Source organism: Vairimorpha necatrix, chromosome 4, assembly GCF_036630325.1.
Source record: "Vairimorpha necatrix chromosome 4, complete sequence".
NCBI lineage: Eukaryota > Fungi > Microsporidia > Nosematidae > Vairimorpha > Vairimorpha necatrix.
In genome coordinates this window covers 342,162-364,463 of record NC_088819.1, presented here as the reverse complement: position 1 = coordinate 364,463, position 22,302 = coordinate 342,162, and the positions used below count along the sequence as shown (strand labels likewise).

The 22,302-nt window shown below is 27.5% G+C and overlaps 4 protein-coding genes across 4 annotated transcripts; all 4 read right to left on the bottom strand.

Moving 5' to 3' along the window:
* Nucleotides 1-133: 133 nt before the first annotated feature.
* VNE69_04073 (E3 ubiquitin-protein ligase MARCH6) lies at nt 134-2,455 on the bottom strand (the record flags this gene model as incomplete). The annotated part of the gene is made up of 1 exon (XM_065473318.1): nt 134-2,455. The coding sequence occupies one exon, from the start codon at nt 2,453-2,455 to the stop codon at nt 134-136; it is 2,322 nt and encodes a 773-aa protein (XP_065329390.1).
* Nucleotides 2,456-3,057: 602 nt separating this feature from the next.
* Nucleotides 3,058-3,624, bottom strand: VNE69_04072 (RNA polymerase II subunit A C-terminal domain phosphatase SSU72; the record flags this gene model as incomplete). The annotated part of the gene is made up of 1 exon (XM_065473317.1): nt 3,058-3,624. The coding sequence occupies one exon, from the start codon at nt 3,622-3,624 to the stop codon at nt 3,058-3,060; it is 567 nt and encodes a 188-aa protein (XP_065329389.1).
* A 6,398-nt stretch (nt 3,625-10,022) lies between these two features.
* On the bottom strand, nt 10,023-10,595 carry VNE69_04071 (uncharacterized protein; the record flags this gene model as incomplete). Its single annotated transcript, XM_065473316.1, has 1 exon — nt 10,023-10,595. The coding sequence occupies one exon, from the start codon at nt 10,593-10,595 to the stop codon at nt 10,023-10,025; it is 573 nt and encodes a 190-aa protein (XP_065329388.1).
* Nucleotides 10,596-14,703: 4,108 nt separating this feature from the next.
* Nucleotides 14,704-15,726, bottom strand: VNE69_04070 (uncharacterized protein; the record flags this gene model as incomplete). The annotated part of the gene is made up of 1 exon (XM_065473315.1): nt 14,704-15,726. The coding sequence occupies one exon, from the start codon at nt 15,724-15,726 to the stop codon at nt 14,704-14,706; it is 1,023 nt and encodes a 340-aa protein (XP_065329387.1).
* Nucleotides 15,727-22,302: the final 6,576 nt, after the last annotated feature.

Below are 22,302 nucleotides of genomic sequence, written 5' to 3'. Positions count from 1 at the left end.
TCACTTATAAAATATATATAATTTTTTATTTTACTATTATCGCCGACTTAATTTAGTACAATGTTTTTTATATCAATAATAGATATTTTTTTATGTAATTTTCCTTTTTTTGACTATTTGGCTCTAAATATTATCATCTATTATAATTTATGATTTCTCTATCTACAAGATAATTTTTTCGTCTAATATTTTCTAAAAATCTTTTAAAATATTCTACAATTCGATTACTATGATAAATTACTATGTAGGCGATCGGGATCAGATAAAAAATCGGAATACTTATACCATGTTTATATAACATCAACATCCAATATTTATATTGCTTTACTGTGAACACACAAAAAGTAATTGTACAAGTAAAAGCAAACAAATTTTTACAGACATCGAGTAAAGAGATATATTGAATAGAAGAAGTGAATATTAGATTGTTAAATAAGAAATTCACAATATCAGAGGTGGAAGAGATTAAAGTCCAACTTCTATACGGAAATGCATTTATAGATTTTTCGCCGTATAAAATAACAATGAGACAAGAAAACCAAAGTGGCCAGAAGACATCCACATAAAAAAAAATTAAAATCTTCTTGTGAAGGCTTCTAAATTTCTTTATATTTGTAGGAATAGTAAAAATAAAAAAAACTAGGCTTGCTATGAAAATGTAAATAATATCAGCAAAGGGCGAAAAGGACAGATCATTAGACAATAAAAAAATGGTGGAAATCTTAGTAAAACGTAAAACAAGTTTAAAGGCAAGTGAGGTGGAGAAAATAATCAATAAAGAAAAAATTCCGAGATATAGTTGATAAAATTTTGGAATATAAAATAGACCAAAATCATTGTTGTGGCTCGTTTTGAAAAATTTTTCTATTTCAAGAGGTGTCACTTTTTGCTTACTATTTCTTCTTACTTTATTACTGTCATAATATTTATGCTTATTGGGACACCATTTGATATTTTCTTCCATATTTTTATCATATAAAATTTTTTCTCCAAATAAAAAATTTTCCATTTTAAAATATCTTGATAAACATTTCAGTATTTCAGAATTGAAAAAAGACATTTTTTCTAAAAAAGGCTTCAATGACGAAAAAATATGATTTTTAAGTCTAAAGAATATCAAGAATTTGTAGATATCAAAAATACGAAATTTGATATTGATTTCAGATTTTACTGTGGTCAATATAACTAAGTAAGTGACAAGATGAAAAATAAAATTCCTAATTGCTTTGAAAAATATGACAGACAAAGGCCTCTGTGATAATTTGTACAGTAAATCAAATGGTTCTTCATCTGGTTCCGCAACACTCCATAACATGCCAGGTCTAAATTTATCAGTATAGGAAAAGATAGTCTTTTTAAAAAATGAATTAAATTCATAACCTATAATTATATGAAATAAACAACTACTGAAAACACAGGAATATGCAGAGGCAAAATCTACCAAGACCCCATTATTGCAAATCTTAGAAAATAAAAAATGAAGACACACTCCATCAACGAAAATAATAATCGCAAAACAGGCAAATATCAAATTTAGAATTTTAAAAAAATCGTAAATTTTTTTAAACTTCCAAGAAACTAAAAGCAAACATAAAAAGAGAGTGTACATGACAAATACTGTTTTTGTAAAATCGTACAAACAAACCCGTCGTAAAAATTTTGAGAATTCACAATTTGGCCAATCAAAATGGACATATTTTGCAATTTTTAAAAAGAACCACCAGAAAAGAATAGGACTGCAAATTTTTGGAATAAGTTTAAAATCTATTTTTACATAAAAAATTACTTCATCACCTAGATTTTGTAAATTTTCTTCCATTTCATCACCTAAATCATTACTTGGCGGTATTACCTCATCTGTTGTACTTACAAATGGAATAACCCTCTCATTGGCTATATTTGACAATATCAGTCTTGGTGTTTCTTCATAAGATATGGTCTCACTTGTAACATTCATTGAATCAATTCTAATGTTCCTTCTTCTTGCTGTACTTCTTGTTACTCTAGAGACCTTAAAATACAAGTAATAGAAAGAAAATGATAAGCAAGTAATAGGAATCCCTACTCCGCATATATTAAGATGGGTATCTGAAACAATATTACAAATGTATTTAAGGAACACACTTCCATTAATATAAACCACTGTGCATATTATTGACAACGTCATCAATGTATAAAATATGTATTTTAGACATTTTAAAAATCTCTGAAATATTTCTCTGATAATTAAATTTATGGGTAATCTTGAAGGTGTGTCCTTTTTGTAGATATTTCTAAATTCATATTTGTACTTACAGATCGTACAGAACTCTTTACCACTACTCTCTATATATTTCAATAAACAAGATCTGTGTATAAATTTGATACTTCCTGTACATTTACAAGGACAACATAAATTCTCCTCATTTGTTTCTGGTCCATGGCATATCTTGCATGAGGTCTCCTCCTTCGTCATTGAGGGGTTAAAATTTCGAAATTTTATATTTCCTATTTTTTGACACTTTTTATCCATTTTTGATTTATGCATTTTTTTTTTCTTAAATAGTTTTATTTTGTAATTTGTTGGTAAAACAAACAAACAAACTTTTTTATTATTATTTCTATAATAATAACTAAATTTTTTTATGTACAATATAGATATTATGTTGATTATTGTATGTTTAGACTAGAATTGCTTTTTTGTCATGCTTATTATGATTTAATTGATGTGATGTTATATTAAATTTATTTGTGGTTTTTTTGTCTGGACAACAGATGAGTTTTATATTGGCAGTATTCATTAAAAGTTAAAAGTTTGTAGATCAATAATCAAAATCTTTATTTATCAGGTATTTGATCATAAAATATAAATCATCTAAGACACGTCATATTTTAATGATGGAGAAATTTTAAACTATATTTATATTAAGTTTATTTGAAATATATTTCGGAAATTAAGTTCTTATTTAAATGTTAGAAAATATTTGCCGCTAAACTTTCCTTTTTAATAATTATTAAAATATGCCTATTATTTTACCTTTCATAAATTTTATACATTGAAGCACTGTGTATTCTATTTTATTCTTCTAATATTGTAAATATATTATTTTTCATATATTTTCTGTTAAAACTTTCTAGAGCTTTCATAAGTCTCGATTCGATGCTCCCAGTATTAATCATACACATATCAATGAAATCTTTAATCTCCAAAGCTCCAGAACTAGCATCTGAGATTGTGTCTTTAATATCAAAATTTATTAAAAAAGTTTTAATATTCCCGGAATTTTTTATTTTATTTTCGTAAATTGCTACAAAACATTTTTCTTCAGCCGTAATGATGAGATCGTGGTGCACATTTTTCTCAAAAAAGTTTTCAGCGTAATTTTTAATTTTCATATTTCGCTCAAGCATCTTCAAAATGCCGATTTTTTCATAAAATGGCGCATTTTTATTATGTAAATCTTCGTATATTTCACGGTAAGATGTACCAAATTTATATATGTTAGGAGTTTCTAATGTTTCCCCTGGTATTTTTATCTGATTATTTGTACCATAAGAATCAATTTCATAGCCAGAATTCTGTAAGACTTTGTGTGCTTCCATGCTCCTATTTTGATTCATAGCACAACAGACAGCAATTTTCATGAAAAAGGGGGTTAAAAAATAAAATTTTAAAATTGACTGTATTTTATTCTTCTAGGAATGTGGAAAATTCCCTTAAGCGCCGAAAGTTTAAATGTGCATCTCGTATTCAATTAAGGCGATATTATAAGGGCCTTCTAGTCTGTCTTTCAAATTTTTTAACTATAAAAAGAAGGAGCAAAAAGGAAACTAAAAGTACTTTTCGCTTTACATATGTAAAACATACATCTGTATATCTACTATATGATAAAAAGAAGTTTTTTAATTTTTAACCCCTCTTTTCGTGTTTATAAAATATCTAATCTACTTTTATGTTATTGTAACATCAAAAGTGGATTTAACACATTAATTTGACCATTTTAAGTGGCTAAATTTTATGTTGATTTATTTAGATATCAATAATACAGTTTGTAAAACTTGTCTCCAAAATATCTTTAGCTAAAACTTCTTTAAAAAATTACAAAAATCGTAAAACATTATAGAATCAAGAAAAATGAAATTTCCCAAAAAAATAATGCTATAAAATGAAATGAAAAAGTTATATAGTACATTATTATTTTAACTCCGATTTAAATCGATCTAACTAATTACACATGACCTAATTAATTTGTTTAGATAAAAAATTAGGATTTCTACATTATAGATTATCAAAAATGCAAAAATATTTAAATTCTGTTTACAAAACGGGAAAGCATACGCTTGTGTATGTTACAGTGTAATTCTTTTCGTTTCAAAAGAATCAAATACAAAATATTTCCGCATTGCACAAAAAGTTACTAATCATAACAATTTTAATTTAAAGTAACTTAATACGATTCAAAAAGGTTAATAAAATCGATGAATCTTCCGAAAAAATGACACTATAATCTAATGGTAAACTTAGATTATTATCATATTTAAGAATGTTAGCAGAAGTAATTTTTTGCATGATTGAGATAAGCTCGTTCAACGTGGTCATATAATCTTCATTCTGGTCTTTTTTACAAAAAAATTAAAAATCTATATCTTTATTATCCACTAAATTTAACACAAAATTGCTCTTTTCAGTATAATATTAATCTTACTTTCATTGATTTTTATTCCATTGAACTGCATGCATATAAGATCTTCAAATAGTCCTTTAGTACGCCATACAAATACCTTTGTAAAAATGTCAAATGTTCGCGAATTATCTTTAAAATTTTTCGGTATACTTAATCTATATTTTAAAAGCTCTTTATATCTTTCAAATCTACGTCTTCTCGAATAATCTCTGATATTCACTTTTAGGTAGTTTCGACCATAGGTACCGACTTTTTTGAGGATAAATTATTTGGTCCAAAACAGATTCAAAAAGCCATCTTGCTATTTCTTCTTACATTCATTCAGTAAACCACCGCTAAAGGGCCTGCTATTATATTTTTTTAAGTTTCTTATCGCAATACTTATTCTTTTTCGATCTTCTTTGCTCAAAGGTTTAGTGATAGATTTTTGAATATGTACGAGGACTAATAGAGAATTCAAAAATATTTTATTTGGTAAAAATAGTTTTTTATTTACAAAAAATTTTTAATTAATTTACAAATCTAAGCAAATGTTTACAAATAAATCCCAAAGTATTTACATTAAAATCGGAATTGGTATATAAAATGCCTCCTCTTAAGGTTGTTCATTTATATTTTTACTTAAAAATGAAATAGAAAAAAACATGAGCAAAAACAGCGCAAATTACTGCCATCTTTAAATATTAAAAATATTAAATAAATATATCTTTTACATAAAATATACTTTTGAATAATGTGATTTTAATTAAATTAAAACTTTATATGCATTCGACTTCTTTTATATGCAAATTATTTTTTAATAAAAAATTTATCTAGATGTAAAATTGTGTTTAATTGTTCTATGTTTACTGGTATTCTTTTTTAAATATTTGTTATTATAAAAAAAGATTTATATTTATATCTTCTTCTAGAATATCAAGCTATTAAAAATATTTCATAGTATTGAGAAAAATAAAAACATATTGAAAAGAATTTTTTTAATTTTATATATATATTTTCTCCTCTATGCTACTCATTTTTTTGCATTTAATTTATTAGTTATTGTCGCGCGCCGGAACAATTCGTAAAAAAATGTCCCAAAAGATGAAGCGTGTTCGATTTAACTGATTAATTGGGTAAGAAAATGTATATAAATAAGAATATATACGAAAGTATCTTGCTTTTTAGATAGCACTTTACTAACGCCCACTTACATTATGAAAATAAAAACATGAAATCATTTTTGTGAATACAAAATAAGTTTTTGCCAAATTGGGTCATGTTCATTATGTTTTTTAAGCGGATTAAGATTATAACAAAGAGCTGCTGTCTGATAATTACTTAACTTATTAAGTTATATGTATATATAAAAAATATTATTTTTACAAATTTATGAGTATATTGTGTTCCATTATTTCTTTAAAAATCCCACAATTAGCTCTCTTTTTCGATTAATTTTTAAGATATTTTTCAGAGATTCTTAGAAAATTATTAAACTTCAATTTACAAGAATTTTTATAAATACTAAAAAAAAATTTAAAAGAACTTATACCTGTTTCTGATTAAATAACTCTAATCTTAAGTATTGAATATCTTGGAAAATAAATTAAAAAAACCAAAATTCGAAAATATGATGTTGTGTTCATATAAATAATTTACAAGAATATTCGCATAATCTTGACTTCACAAAATTTCATTTTAGTATAGAAAAGAACCATAACTATATTAAGATACAATTTTTTATGCCCTTTGATCACTATTTTACGAAGGTTCAAAATGAGATATTATATTTTGCTATACGTTGGTATACGACATTTTACTCTTTTTTCTAATAAGAGCGCACAAATAAAGTAATTTTATTTTATAAATATAGAACGTAAAAAAACTTCATTTGTCTTATGGGTATTAAGACAAATATTTCTTGTTCAAAAACAAACAATTACTTATAAGTAAAAACATCAAAAGCAGTTTTCAATGTATAAAGTATATATTTAAAATCATAAAAAACCAAAATTTTCAATATAACAAAAAGTAAAACTTATTTAGGGTCTCTTTTTTTAGTTTTTTTTTTGGAATTCGTTGATCTATTTATTTATTGCCGTCAAATCTTAGACTTAAATGGTATTTAAAAATTTCTATTCTTTTCGTTGGCACACTATAATAAGAACTTAATTTTAGTTTTTTTATATTAAAATTAGTGTCGAAGTCATTTTTTACGACCAAATAATCACCGATAGAAAATCAATGTTAGATTTATGAACACATTTTCTGTCCATTCTTTCAAGATATTTCTCAAAACTCAAGGCACATCTTGCCGATATCGTGTTTGAAATTGTTTAATCCTTATCAGTAGAATCATCATTATACCTCAGATATGTATTGTAACCGAGGCTTTCGTACCATAAATTATAGGGAGACTTCTTTGTAGCGGAGTGAACGGCGGTGTTTAATCATAAACATATTAAATGATAAACTTAGCCAGTTCTTTCTGTTATAATCTTTTTTCGCAAAGATGTTTTTGCAAGTATTGAATAAGTTTTAATTAAACAACTTGACTTGTCCTTGATTCTATAGATGATGATTCTGACATAAATAATCAAAATTTTATTTTGTTGCGGGATTCAACTAATGTTATATTTTTAAACTCTTTGCCGTTGTCAAATTGAAGTATAGCTGATAAACCTAACGTTTGAATTTTGTAATTTACACTAATACGACTTCAACGACAGTTTTGATTTTAAAGCAGAGATAAAGGCATATTTTGAAAATACATCTATTGCTGACAGTATCAAACTAAAAGCACCATTTTTGCAGCTATAAGCCCTCATATCAACAAGATCAATATTAAATCTTACAAAAGACTTTTAGCGACGATGTGCTTTAACTTTTCTTTTGTTTTAAGAGGTTGTGCTTGCATACATATATTGCATATACTGCAAACTTCCATTATACTACCCCTAAATATGCTAAAGTACTGTTATTTCAATTATATAGAGGCGGTTCGCGCAAGTTGATGCTGAAGATAAAGTCCTTAGATTTCTATTACATAGCTTGGACCATAAAACTCAAAAATAATCGTTTGTAACAGCCTCCCACATCTTCAAGAATAAAATCTCGGGATTCCTTTGTTTACCTAGATTTAAAAGTTTGTCAAATTTAAGGCTACCCTCTTCTCCTTTGAGTATTTGGACAAGCAGATCATACTCAACTTGGTCATTTACTTTTTTCATTGAGGCAAAAAAGTAAATCTTACTTTAAATGATGAACCCACACTAAAATAAATGAAGGCATTATTATCAACCAGCTTGGCACAGTGGTTGTTTTGACGTTTAATACTTTTGAGGTCTTGGACGTTTCTCAGCGAGCATAAATTTATTTTGGGGTTGTAAATAAAAATAAATGTGGTTAAATAAAATCATAAAGCTAATATTCATATACATATATGGTTCGTATAATACAATTAAAAATTTTAAATCTAAAAAATGTAGTTAGGTTAAAAAATTAGGACAAAATCCGGTTGTGCACTGGGCGCGATCCCTCGTTGGCGCGCGACAATAATTCTATTCTATAAACGTAAAAAAAATGCTTTAATAAATTGCAAAAATGATAATTATCTTCAGTTCAGATACAAAATTGTAAAATTTAAAATTCACATTGAAATTATGATCAAAATTTTTTATTGTGAAGAAGATTGTATAAAACGCGATGTGAAATCGAGTACGTTAATCTTTTAATTATACCGGTTTAAGAAAACTTCCGTGCCTACGATTTAGACTTTCATCTAGAAACTTTCCATTTTCTATCGGTAAAATTTAACATTTTTTTTAATTCGTTGTCATTGATGATTTTAGCATATTTATGGGTTACGTAGAATGATTTCTCATAAGTTACATTCTGATTTTAGGGTTTATTAGAAATTACAATTTTATTCGTCATGTTCAAATGTAATGGGCGAATCAGACCCATATCTAGTATCCAAAAATTATTAATTTACTATTTATTTTCGGTTATTATCTAGTGATCTTAAACCAGTAGGTCTTTATTTAAATTGTTATTAACCTCTTATATCGCATTTGTATGCACTTTTTACGTTTTATCTACAATCAATATGCTAAAAATATTGGTTATCATTAAAAAAATGTGTAAAAATAATAACAACTTAAGCAGAAAAAACTTTTAGTTTACATTTTGCGATATCCTAAAGAATTTATTAAGTATAATAAATTTCGAGATAGAATAGAGTTTAAATCCATTTTTAATATTTATAAATAATTTATTAGAGTATAATAATCAATATATCTGGCATAAAAATTAATCTTTTTAATTTGTAATTCTAAACAATTTCGTTATACTCTCGAAAGTTTATTGCTTTTGAACAATTCTAAATCGTACAAAAACCTCTTATCTTAAAAAATTTCTTACAAAATATTTTCAACTATTAAAATATTAAATAGAAAGCATATAAGCAGCAATAAGTTAAAATACTAGCACATCTATTCATAAGCAAAAATCTTTACTTTTAAATTTTAGAGGATTAATTTAGTTGTTAAAGCATCGACTCTGTTTTTTACCTCATTGGGGTCAACCAAATTTCCTCTAAAAAACATTGTTAATATGTTAATTCATCTTTAATTCTCACATGTAATTTTTTTTGAATTTAATAAATTTATCTGCCTTATCATAAATTTTATGTTAACACGTGTATTTTATTATGATATTATAGCTATCAACCCCTCTCTAAATCGAAATTAATTTCAAAATGAATATACACAATTAAAGCTTTATACCTACAAATGGTCACTATAGTTATAAATTATTAAAAAACCTAAATTTTTTTTTTATTCTTGTAAAGACATTCGAGGAAAGTTCAAAATAGAACTGGTATAATTTACACAATATGGTGCGTATTCACGACAAACGAGTATAGACCAAATACATAACATAATACAAGGCTTTTTGTTTTAAACCTCCTTTTTCATGTGTTTTCCGCAGAAAAAAGAACCCGAAATAGAATTACAAACAAAATTAAAATCCAATATACAATCGGTACCCCTAAAAAGAACCCTGTGATATTTCCTCTGTTTTCTGAGATAGGATAGAGTTATCATAAGAAATTATTAGAATGGATCGGTCAAGGAACCAATTCTTTTTAGTGGCGTTATAAAAATGCTAAAAGAAATCGAATTACAACTTTAAAATGCAAGAAATTATAGTTTTGGTCAAGTTGTTCTCTTCAATTCTAAAAAAAACATGCTCATTGTGATCATCTACGCCCGTACTATTTAATCTTTGTCATTATCAATTGGACCAATACTTGTTTTCATTTTTTTTTTATATTACTGCACCCCGCAGACATATTTTTTTATCTAAACCCTTTTCTTAATCTTTCAGCGAAGACTTGATTTCATTTAAAACTTTGACAACAAATAGATCGGAATTTTCTGGAGCAATTTTTAATAATTCGTCAAAGTTTGAATTATTTAAGTGAAATTGTATACAACAAATATTATTATTTTTTAAATCACACACATCAGTGCTCCAAAATCTTCTAATGTTTACCGCATCCTTAGAAAAGACAGCAGCCAAGAAACATTTTTCATATGCCTTTATATCAATTTTGGTTTTTAATAACATTTTAGATTTGATAAGTTTCATTTTATATGGATTATCTTTGAAAAACGTCTTCTCTAAATATATCAATAACTCTGGATCATAATTACTATTAATAAAATTATATATTCTAAAGGAAGGATCAATAGTTGGTTTATCATCTTGTACTATATCAGAATCTGAAGAATAAACAATTAATTTGTAGTATATTGAAGCGGAAACTAGTAAATGAACATTTAAACCAATCCATATTGTACAAATATCATTATTTATATAAGAAAATAACATATTTTCTTGAGTGGCACTAATTATATATGTAAATAATATAATTCGTAAAATCATGGGTAAGCAGCTACAAAAAAATTATAAAATTGAAAGATTTTGTTCAAGAAAATATTTTTGCAATTTAAAATCATTTTTTACGTATAAGATCTATAATGAAAATATATAAAAAGCAAACACAAAACTTAAATATATATATATATATATATATATATATATATTCATAGCCACAGAGACTCTACTATGTAATTTTTATTTTATTGTAAAAAGCTTTTGCTTGTTATACTTTTCTTAAAGATCTACTGCCACAGTAACCGTACTTAACTTACAACATTTCTATGGCCATAAAATACCTTTTGCGATCGAAATATTATTTTATTTTTCTTGTCTGAAAAATTTTAAGGTTTTTATTTTTAAAAAATTCAAGATCAACATTTTGCGGTAAAATAATACAAAAACTTCGATCATATTATAATCGTGGCCTGAAAATACTAAAAACAAGATTGCATAAGAAAAAATGCGATACAATTTCGTTTAAATTGCTTCTGTTAAAACAAAAACACATGAACCACGAGTACTGGGGTTGTAAAGATTAAAATAATCAAAAGGCAAGCTTAGAAAACTATTTGAAAAGAGAATGAATATTGAAGAAAACTATACGAATACCTGAAAAATAAAAAAGGATTTTTTATAAATGATTAATAAGTGCAAAATTTACTATAATGGTGCATTCCCCGATATGTTTGTATATTTCCACCTTAAAATGTTAAAAATAAAAAATATTTCAAAAATATCGTTCACTATCTTTTTTTTTGTTTCTATAATTTTTTTTAATGTTGGGGGTCTTTATAAGTCCGTCGCATTTTATTTATACGTTTGAGAATTTTTAATTAGTAAAAAATTATTTCTGACCTCAGAAAAAGTCTTTTTATATTGTTGTTTTCAATAAAAGTCATTGTTGATATTATTGAAGGATTTTAATATCAAATAACCTAATAGTTTTTGACACTAAAGATCTATCAACTCTACTCTAAAGTTATTTGTTGTTATAGATGATGGAAATATTTACGCCGACGACAAGGCCATAATGATATATTACAGCTATCTGTATGCTTTCAGAATTTTTTTATATCTTAAGAGATGTTTTTATGAAAGAACCCAATATATTAGTTCAAAAAGATTATAGATAATGTTTTACCACGTTCTCTTATATTTCGTGTGAGTCAATTTATCATAGTTAGTACTATGAAGTGATTAAATCTATTAAACTCTAAATTATAAAGACTCTCTAGTTGCGCGCAGCTTTTATTAACCAGTACGTTTAGGCTTTGCACTCACATCTATCATCACGCCTATCTTTTTCGGATCTCGAAACATATATTAAATTTTCTTCATTTATAAATTGAATGTATGCTTACAAAAAAGTTTAAATTAATTAAATATTTCAGATAAAAGTTATGTTTTGGTTTTTTATGTCTAGAAATCGATTGTGTTTTTAAAATCGCATATAAATTATGCTAAAAAATTTTGATAATTTTTATGTTTAAAAAAAACATACAATATTTGCTCAAATAATCCTTATTTTAAAAAAGAACACCATTTTCGATGTATTTTCAGTCTTAACAATAATGAATGTTTTGAGTATTAACATCAAAAACCAAAATTGCATCAAGCTAATTTACATTGTTATAATATGCCAAAATCATGGATTTTGCAATATTACATCGCAGATACTTGAAGCTATTATTTTTTGCGGATAAATAATGTTTTAACAATTTATAAATATATTTTTTTAATTAAACAATAAGAAATTATCATTAAAAGTTTGTTACGATAAATTAGATAACTAGAATGAAAAACAAAAAAACCTAAATTGGCCACTTTTACCCTCTATAATCGTAAATGTTTTATTTTTTTTCTTAAATGATAATTTTTGTCAAAGATTCGCATAGATCGACAGAAAAATTAAAGTAAGTCAAATTTTATAATGTAATTAACAATGTTGTTGCTTTTTATTTAAAATGTCAACTTAAATTAATTTTTATGTATGTGCAAAAAGATAATTTGCGCAATATTGTCGATGGCCTGTAACATTTAATAGATTTCACGAAAAAGTCAATATTCTTTCAATAAAAATCAATATACTTAAATATCATTATTTTTAATTATATGTAAACATGTATTGTGTCAATAATCAATCATAAATATAGTAAATTTTTAGAATCATAAGTAAAAATTTACATATTGCACGAGAAAAAACCAAGATCAATTTAAAAGAAGATTAAAAACCTACGAGTACTTATTTTGCCTTAAATCTTGAATGTCATTTCGGCTTGCTTAAGATAAATTAAATTCAACCATATTCTCAAATCGTAAAAAGACACTATAAGCACATAAGATAATTGGGCTACTAGGAAACCTGCCCTCCCCTCCTCCAAAGCGTATCAAAAAATCTCCCATTTTAAACTTTTTTGTTTATTCTTTTTATAAGTAGGAGGGGCGATCTTCCAAGCTATGGCCCCTTCCCCTTTTCTTACCCTTCATACTAGCAGGAATTTTGGAAAAGAAAAAAAAATTGATCTTTGGAATTCTATGTTTCAAAATAATGTTCTCTTTTTTACATTCGGGAAGAATTAAGTGTAATAACGCCTACCATACATTTGTTTCAAAGTAAGCACATTGAAACATGATAATTGCTAGAGTTTCATCCTTCATTGATGGAAAACCGAATAAATGTAACGTAAAATTGTAAAAAAAAATGTGTTTAAAAAGCACGAAATTATATTTAAATGACCATCGAATTAAAAAAAATTATAAGGTATTTATATTGTCGGGTCATTTCTTACACGAACTATCAAGCTAAATTTTTGCAAAATAACCGAGTCAAGATACATTTAATACAAAAATATATTAATGGATACCATAAGCGAGACTCATTAAGAAATAGAAATATAGAGGGAGAAAATATAATGGTACAAGTCGATAAAACGGCCATACGCAATGGCTTAGTGATTATTATTCTGTTGTCTTTATACGACGATACTCCTAATATACAATAGTTACTTGGGGTATTTGTAAAAGGGGATGGACCGAAATTTTTTGTTACAGTAATTTCTAACAGAAAACATATAACTTTATTACAAGAGTTAAAAAACATTTACTTCCTAAAACTATCATTGTAACTGATAGATATTCATCATATTCTAAAGTCACGGCTATTTGGATCTGAGCATTAAAGAGTAAATTATTGCAATAGAATTGTAAGCAGCGAGGTAGACAATCAAATCAAATTTAAAATTTCTGGTCTCACTCATAGCATAATTATAGAAAACGAAGTGGATTAAATCATGATCTTATCGCTAAATTTTAATAAAAAATTTTCTTGGTGTAAAAAGATTGTCAATATAGAAAAAAATATTCGATTCCTTATGCCTTTGTTTTACACAAACAATAATGTTTAGTTATTCAATAAATATTAGGTAAATTTTTTTTTAAAGGAGGGCGATTTTCCTTGTAGCGCCAAAATTTTTAAAAGTCGATGAACAAATGATGTATGCTCAAGTTTTACAGTAATACGTCAACCCACGAATATAGTTCTTCCTTTTTATTTGGCGTGTTTTATAAAAAAGTGTCGTGCTGGAAATATTAGTTGAACACAGGATCACAGACAAAATGAATTCTGCATTATTTATAACGAATGAGATATTTGACAAATTTTGAAAATCAAACAAAAATGTTACAAATATGTGTTCTACGCATACTAATACAACTTTTGTTCTATTTATTGTTCCAGCCCCCAAAGCATCATTTTGTAGGGAAACGTTATGAAAAGTATTATGCAAAATGCCTTAAAAGGGAGACATTGAGTAATTAACAAATAATTAATAAAACACTATCCTCTAAAGAAGCCCACAAACTATTGTCTTGAGACCAACTTAGCAACACGCGTGTTGATAAAATACGTCGTATTATAATGACATGTTTTTTTTCAAATTTTATGCATTTTTATTTTAAAATATTACTTCTAATTGTTAATAATGTAAAAAATCAAAAATAGACATGCGAATGATTGTAAACAAGCATGTTTAAACCATTTACAAATTATAAAAAAGCAAACCAATGTTGTAAACCGAAAAAACTTATTTAACCTCGAGTATTGATTAAGATTTTATTTAAATAGATAATATAGAAATATTATGAGGGAAATTAAATATAAAACTGAGACACACACAATTTTTTGCTTGGTTGTTTTGCAGAATTTACTGCAAAATTTTTGTTTACTAGGAGTTTTTAATGTAACCACTTCATCTTCACCAAAAGTTACATGAAGTGTTCGTTTTTTATTTGTGTTACACATATTATTTTCATTCTCAGTGTTCATTTCAATAAATTTATGTTTTATACCATTAGTGTCTGTACTTATATAGTCTTTATCTATAAATTGTTTATCCTCTCCCACGTCTAAAACGATGCCCTTTTCATCAATTATATTAAAATTTGTACTGCTATAGTTTTTTTCTACATTTTTATTGTTATCTATAACGCAAAATTTTACGTTGTTATTCTGATTAAAATCATTGCTTAAACTTGTTAAATCAACTCTTCTGCTTTGAATATAATCCTGAATTAAACATTTATGCTTACGTATTTGTTCAACGACAAACAGCTCAGTATTTTCTGGCACGATTTTTTTCAATTCATCATAATTTGTATTGTTTAGATATAGTTTTATATAATTAAGACTAGTGTTATTATCTAAATAATTAACTTTAGAATTACATACTTGATTTATGTTTTTTCCATATAACGAGAATACACTGGTTATAAAATATGTTCTAAAAGATTGAAGTTTGATTTTAGCCTTTAAAAACATTTTACATCTAATAAAATTCATTTTGTCGATATTATCGTGGGAAAATGCTTTGTCTAAAAATGTTTTCAACTCGTCATCATATTTGCACTTAATAAAATCATATGTATCGAAAGGAGAATCTATTGATGTTTTGTCTTCACACAGCAAATTACTATATGTGCAAGATACAAAAATTTTGAAAAAATAATATCCAGATGTTGGTATGTTGCTATTTAATCCTATAAATATATCGTTATAGTCCCCATTTCTAAATGAAAATATCATATTTTCCTCATTAGCAGTAATTCTTAATATAAAAAATATAATTTTTACAAACATGGGTATTTTTTTTTTAAAATATTAATATTGAAAACAGTAGATGAGTCTGAATGAAGATGCATTTATTTGTATAAACGTTTTCTTAAAATATTTAACTGGAAACATTGTTCAAAATATTATTTAGATTTTTGTGTACACATTGTGAGGGATTCTGAAACGAGATGATGGTTGCTTAAGTGGTCTTTAGGATACGACAATATATTATTGCTAATTTTCTAAATAAAAAATCAAATTATAACTACAATAACTGTGCAATCGGCTTTTCTATGTTTTATATGCCTAGAAAAAGTAGCTAAGTTATCTGCTCATATTTATTCTAAAAAAAGAGTATAGTAGGAGAAATCTTCTTTAAAAATAAAAACTATTGGTTGTTATTAAAATCATGTCCAGTTCCATTGAGTATTTTAAAATAAATATATAACGATATTGAATTCTTGTTTAGAACTTAAAACATAGCGAACTATGATAGTTTTCTTTTTAAATAGATATGTGTGTAATCTAACGTGCATTGTCTGTCATCTAATATAAATTTTCAAAAATAGCTTTAAAGTGGCTTAATGATTTTTTATATTCTATAAATATTTTGTTCAAGTTTGTTAGTATGATAATCAAATAATGTGACACCAAAAAACTCAAACAAAAAAAGTTTCATTGTATGATTCATTCCATTAATAATTATGTGATCCCATCTTAACTAGCAAGATGTGCTCTGTAAACATCAACAGTAATTTATATTTGTATTTGTTATTTGTCATGTGTTATCAATATTCGATAAAAACTAAAATTTTTATGTAGATAATTTATTTATCAAAACTGTAAGTTTTTAAAAGACCAAGTAAGATTAAATTTTCTAATATTTGACATCAAGATTCAAATTTTTGCATTGCAAAAATGTTATAAAAAGGAGAAGATTACAAAGTATTTATCATATAAAAACATAGGGTAGATATATAAATGCTGTACTGTAATTTTAACTTACTTTGTCACTTAAATAATATAGCAGAAGTTCAACAAAAAAATTATTCTAAAATATTCATTAAAGGAAGATTTTAAGTACGTGAGATCCATATTTATACATGAAAATTATTTTTTCTAATATTTAATGTAGGGTTTAGAACCCTCAAAAAAAAAGGGTTAACATGGCGAACACAAGGATGAACAGGGAAACAAGAGAGTCCCGTAGTCAAGAGGCTAGAACATTAGAGAAAGAGGCAATTAGGATAGATAAGAGACTAAAGTTAATATTGAAAGTTGAGTGGAAAGATGTTATGGATTTGGCATCTGCGAACTTGCAGGATTATATTTTTGAAAATTTTTGTGACGGAAGGAGCAGTTGGGAGGAAATTTATAAAGGCTTACAAAAAGGAGCAGAATTTGAGAGAGAGTCAGAAGAAAGACAAGAAATGATTAAAGAGATTATGGATAAAGTGTTGAAAGAGTTTAGGGAAGAAAGAAAAGAAAATCTTAGGATGTATAGGAAAAGAAGAGAAATCAGAGAAACTACAAAATGTTTTATATGTAAGAAAGAAGGGCATTACGCTAGAGAATGTCATGAAAGTGTAGCTGGTAGGGAAAAATATAAAATTAAAAAGTAACAAGTTTTACAGAAAGAACCAATTATCAACAATGAAGGGAAAAGATGTAAAACAGTAAATAAGTTAGAAAATTTAATTGAAAAGTATCCGGAAGTTTTTAAAGAATCAGAAGAAAAGATAAAATATCTCACAGGAGAGAAGTGTCCAATAAATACTAAGCAAGGTGAAAAGGTTGTGAAAAGAGGGCAGAATGTGCCATACTACCTTAGGGTGAAATTTGAGGAGTACTTGAATAAGTTGGAAAATAGAGGGGTTATAAGACGTTCCAAAAGTGAGTGGAGGAGTCCAATAAGAGCACTTGAAAAACCAAATGGGGACGTAAGATTGGTAAGCAATTTGATGGCGTTAAACGATTTGGTTGACAAGGACCCGTACTCACTACCGTTAATTAAGGATATTATGAGAGCCACACAGGGGTCAAAAGTATTTACGGTTATCGATTTAAAAGAAGGGTTTTATCATATTGAGATTGAGGAGCACCATAAGCACAAAACAGCATTTGAAGTGAATGGTCGAGTATACGAATGGAATAGTATGGTTATGGGGTTTAAGAATTCGCCTCATATAATGCAGAGAGTAATGAACAGAGTTTTAGATGAATTCAGAGGTAAAGGCGTGGAAGTATATATGGATGATATAGTTATTCATGGTAAAGACGTAAGAGTGCATGACGAGTTACTAGAGAGGGTAATTAAAAAGTTTAAAGAGTGTGGGTTGAGAATAAACCAAACAAAGATACAATACAAAAAAGATGAGGTGATGTTGCTGGGAGTAACAATTAATGGGGAGGTCATGGGACCGAATGAGATTAAAAAGCAGGAGACATTGGAATATAGAAAACCTGAGAATGTTAGAGAGTTAAGAAGATTTTTAGGACTAACTGGTTGGTTTAGAGACTTTATTCCCAACTATGCGTATAGAACAGTAAGGCTTACTGAGGCTTTAAAGAAAGATGTTAAGTGGAATTGGACGGAGGATATGGAAAGAGCTTTTGAGGATATGAAGCAAGGCTTGAGAGATATGAAAAAGTTGAAGATTCCGGACGGAAAAAAGCTATTTAGAGTAAGAACTGATGCGTGTGATACGGGAATCGGAGCAATTCTATTACAAGAAAATAAAGAGGGTGAGTGGATTCCGATACAATGGGCATCGAAAATGTTGACTCCTACCGAGCGAAGATATACGATAAGTGAGAAGGAGATGTTGGCGGTGTTTTTTGGAATAAAGAAGTTTGAAAGTGATTTGAGAGGAAGGAAATTTCATTTGATGACGGATCATAAAGCATTAGCAGAGATCAGAAATAAGCCATACTTCAATAATAACAGAATAAACAGATGGGTAGAACAGATACAAGAGTTTGACTTTACAATAGAGTATGTGAAAGGGGAGTTGATGACAGATGCGGATGCGTTAAGTAGGCAGTATGATCAGGTAGAAGTTTCGGATGAACAAAAAGAAAAGGACAACAAGAGAAAAGAAGTGATCGAAAAACAAATTTTGGGAAAAAAGCAGAAACATATTAAAGAAAAGGACGGTAAACAGTATTGGGAATTTCCCACAGGTGAGGTGAAAGAGATATTGAGCCTAGATAGTAGAGAACATGAAATAACAAGAGTACATGAGGAGTTAAACCATAGAGGGGTCAAAGGCACTTATTATAACATTAAACAAAGATGGTATTGGCCTGGTACGAAAGATCATATTAATAAGGTAATTAAGAATTGTGAAATATGTGGGATTACAATAGGAAAAACACAGGAGGATGTGATTTCGTAGTAACTAGAAAGAAATTGGAGAAAGTGGCGTTGGATTTAATGGACATAGGTGGAGAGAATAGGTATGTGTTACTGGGTATTGATTACTTTACTAGAAGGTTGTGGGGTTCGAATTTGAGATGTAAAGAGAGTAGTGAAGTTATAGAGGTATTACAAAAGTGGATAAGGGAAGATGGATTTCCAGAGGAATATGTGACAGACAACGGAAAAGAGTTTGTAAGTAATAGATTTAAAGAATGGTGTAGTATTAATGATATTAAACATAGGAAAGTGGGCTTAGAAGCTCATAGGAGTAATGGTAGAATCGAGAGATGCATCAGAACTATAAGAGAGACATTGATAAAGCAAAATGATGGGAATATTTCTGAAAAGATAGAAAGAGCAATCAAAGGATATAATAATACACTACATACAGCAATAAAATGTACGCCGATGGAAGCGTGGAGAGATCAAACTGCTGAAGTTATAATTGAAAATGATGAAAATGGAAAATATGCTGGTCGGTTCAAGAGAAGACACAGAGAGACATTTACAGTAGGCCAAGAGGTAAGAATCGCTAGGAGAGAAAATTTAGGTACACGTGCGAAAACAGACAAGGGAAGATTCACGGGTCGCGGAAGGATCGTAGCTATAAGTGAAAATGATTCATATATTGTGAGACTACTGGATGGTAAAATTGTTAAAAAGAGGCATTATGATTTGAAAGAGATAAGGAAGAGTTGTTTAGAAGATGGAGAGACTACCCGTCTGGAGGGGGGATGTAGGGTTTAGAACCCTTAATAAATAAATGGTTAACATAAAATCTAAAAAATTAATTAAATGCTTTTTTGATAATTCAGATAGCAATTATAATAAAATAATATAAAAATTAAAACATCTTTCGCAGTTACATGCAAAATGCATTAGTTAAATTAAAACAAGCAATAAATCCATAGAACGATTATAATTTAATTGAAAGTACAAATTAATGTAATAATATTCGAATATATAGCAAAAAAAACACCAATGATACTTCAGTGATACTATCATATAGACTCCAATACTATAAAAATGACCTAAATTAAATCTCTTTCTAAATTTGCTCTATATCTTGAACTGTTGCTTAAAAAATTCAAGATCAGCTACTAACTTCATTTTTTGAACAAAAAATCGTCGAAGCTTATCCTTATATACATAAGTATCATCTAAAACGATAGTATATAATGCAAAAGCTTCAATAGTATTTATTATCTAAACTTTATAACATATCTTGTCTTATTATTGGCTACTCATTGAAGTTCTAAAATAGTTATGAACATAAAATCTTAGTATAAGAAAATCATCAAAATTACGAGCTTAAAGAATGGCAAAGAAATTTTTACAAAGAATACCATAGAAGACCACAAAGGACGCCACATGTCCGTGTAATTCTTAGAAGAAAGTTAAAATAGTAGGTGTGAAAAAAGGTGATCGATAATGCCTCCATGTTATATATTGAGAAAATGCACCATTTAGCTTAATTAATCATAAACAAATAATACAACGCATTGACAATAGCTTATATCATTTTTCTTTAATCAATATTAATTTGGTTAAGTTCTCGACTTACCCCCCCCCCCACCCCTAAAAAAAATAAAAAAAAATAAAAAAAGGGGAAAAAATAAAAAAAAATAAAAAAACGTTTAATTCTCGACTTAACCCCCCCTTACCCCCCAAAAAAAACAAAAAAAATTATTCCACAATTGTAAAGTCTATTTCAGGAATAATATCATAAGCTACAATACTAAAATTACCTATTTGAAAAAATTCTAACATTTTATCTAATAGATTTTCACGATATATTAATTTGAATCTGTTAATGTAAATCTTTCTTACAAGATTCATAATAGTACCATGACTAGTTCCGCCTTTTCTTAGTTCTCTTTTAATAACCGACCACATTCCCTCTATAGTCTGAGTATGCGCACCAGTTATATTATCAACAAAATTTTGGCTGTGATTCACAGTCAAATGTAGATACTCATATTCTACACAGATTGTTTGAATATCACTATATCCACGCCAACAATCTGTCACAATTGTGGTCCCCGGAGCAATTTTTCTTGTAATTAATTCAACAAGAGTAGCTCTTGTTCTATTTTCTACGATCTCAAAGAAAAAAGAATTTGCATCCCCTCTCACAACGCCTCCAACTGCCCATACTTGATATTGAAGAACCCTTCCCGCATGGTTTTTACTTTTTACAAGTAAAGTTTCATCAATTTCAACAATACAACCGACGCCGCCAATCGTTTGATTGTTTATATATGTTGAATAAGAGACGTACACGGCGTTATTAAAACGCGTAAACCATCTTGATACCGTACATTTACCTATATCAAGTTCTAACGTGGCGGCCAAATTACTTGAACCCTTTACCCATTCGCAAAGCAATATAAAAAGATCCTCAATAGGCAATTTTGAGTTCTTAAAAACGCTTTGTTTCATTATGGTTCCTTTGTTAGAACATTTTTTACCATCACGTCTTGAATAACAACGATAGTTTTCAGTGTTGGTCCGATTTTGAGTCATTGGTATATTGCATTTATTGCACATAGGGACCCTCAAAATGTTTTTTGCAATTAAAAATTGCATTAACTCATTTTTTTTTTATAGATGAGTTTTCTAAATTCTTTAATTCTCATTATGGGTCAAATTTTTTATTTTTTTTATTTTTTTTTATTTTTTCCCCTTTTTTTAATTTTTTTAAATTTCCCCCTTTTTTTATTTTTTTTTATTTTTTTTAGGGGTGGGGGGGGGGGGTAAGTCGAGAACTTAACCATTAATTTAGATATGTGGAAACTATATACAAAAAATAGATTTTTATCAAAAAATTAATAATAACGAGAAAAATACACCTTTTCCGATTATGCTTTATACATACTACAAATTTTAATTTGGGGATAGCACATCTTTGAACTAAATGTATCCTAAAGCGTAAGCGTTCCGTTCCAAATTTGAATTGTAAATATATAAGCTGCGAAAATAGCTCTTTTTAAATTTTCTGTGGTAAGAAATACTAGAAAATTGTACATTCGAACTTTTAGTTCCTTAAAAATTTAATTTAATTAAGTTTAAAACGAACATTTGCTCTGACGTTTTTTATACTTTTAATCGTAATAGTTACCGTGATATTTCACGTGATAAATGAGAGATTATTCCTGATTTGTTGATGCGCAAAATTTGTA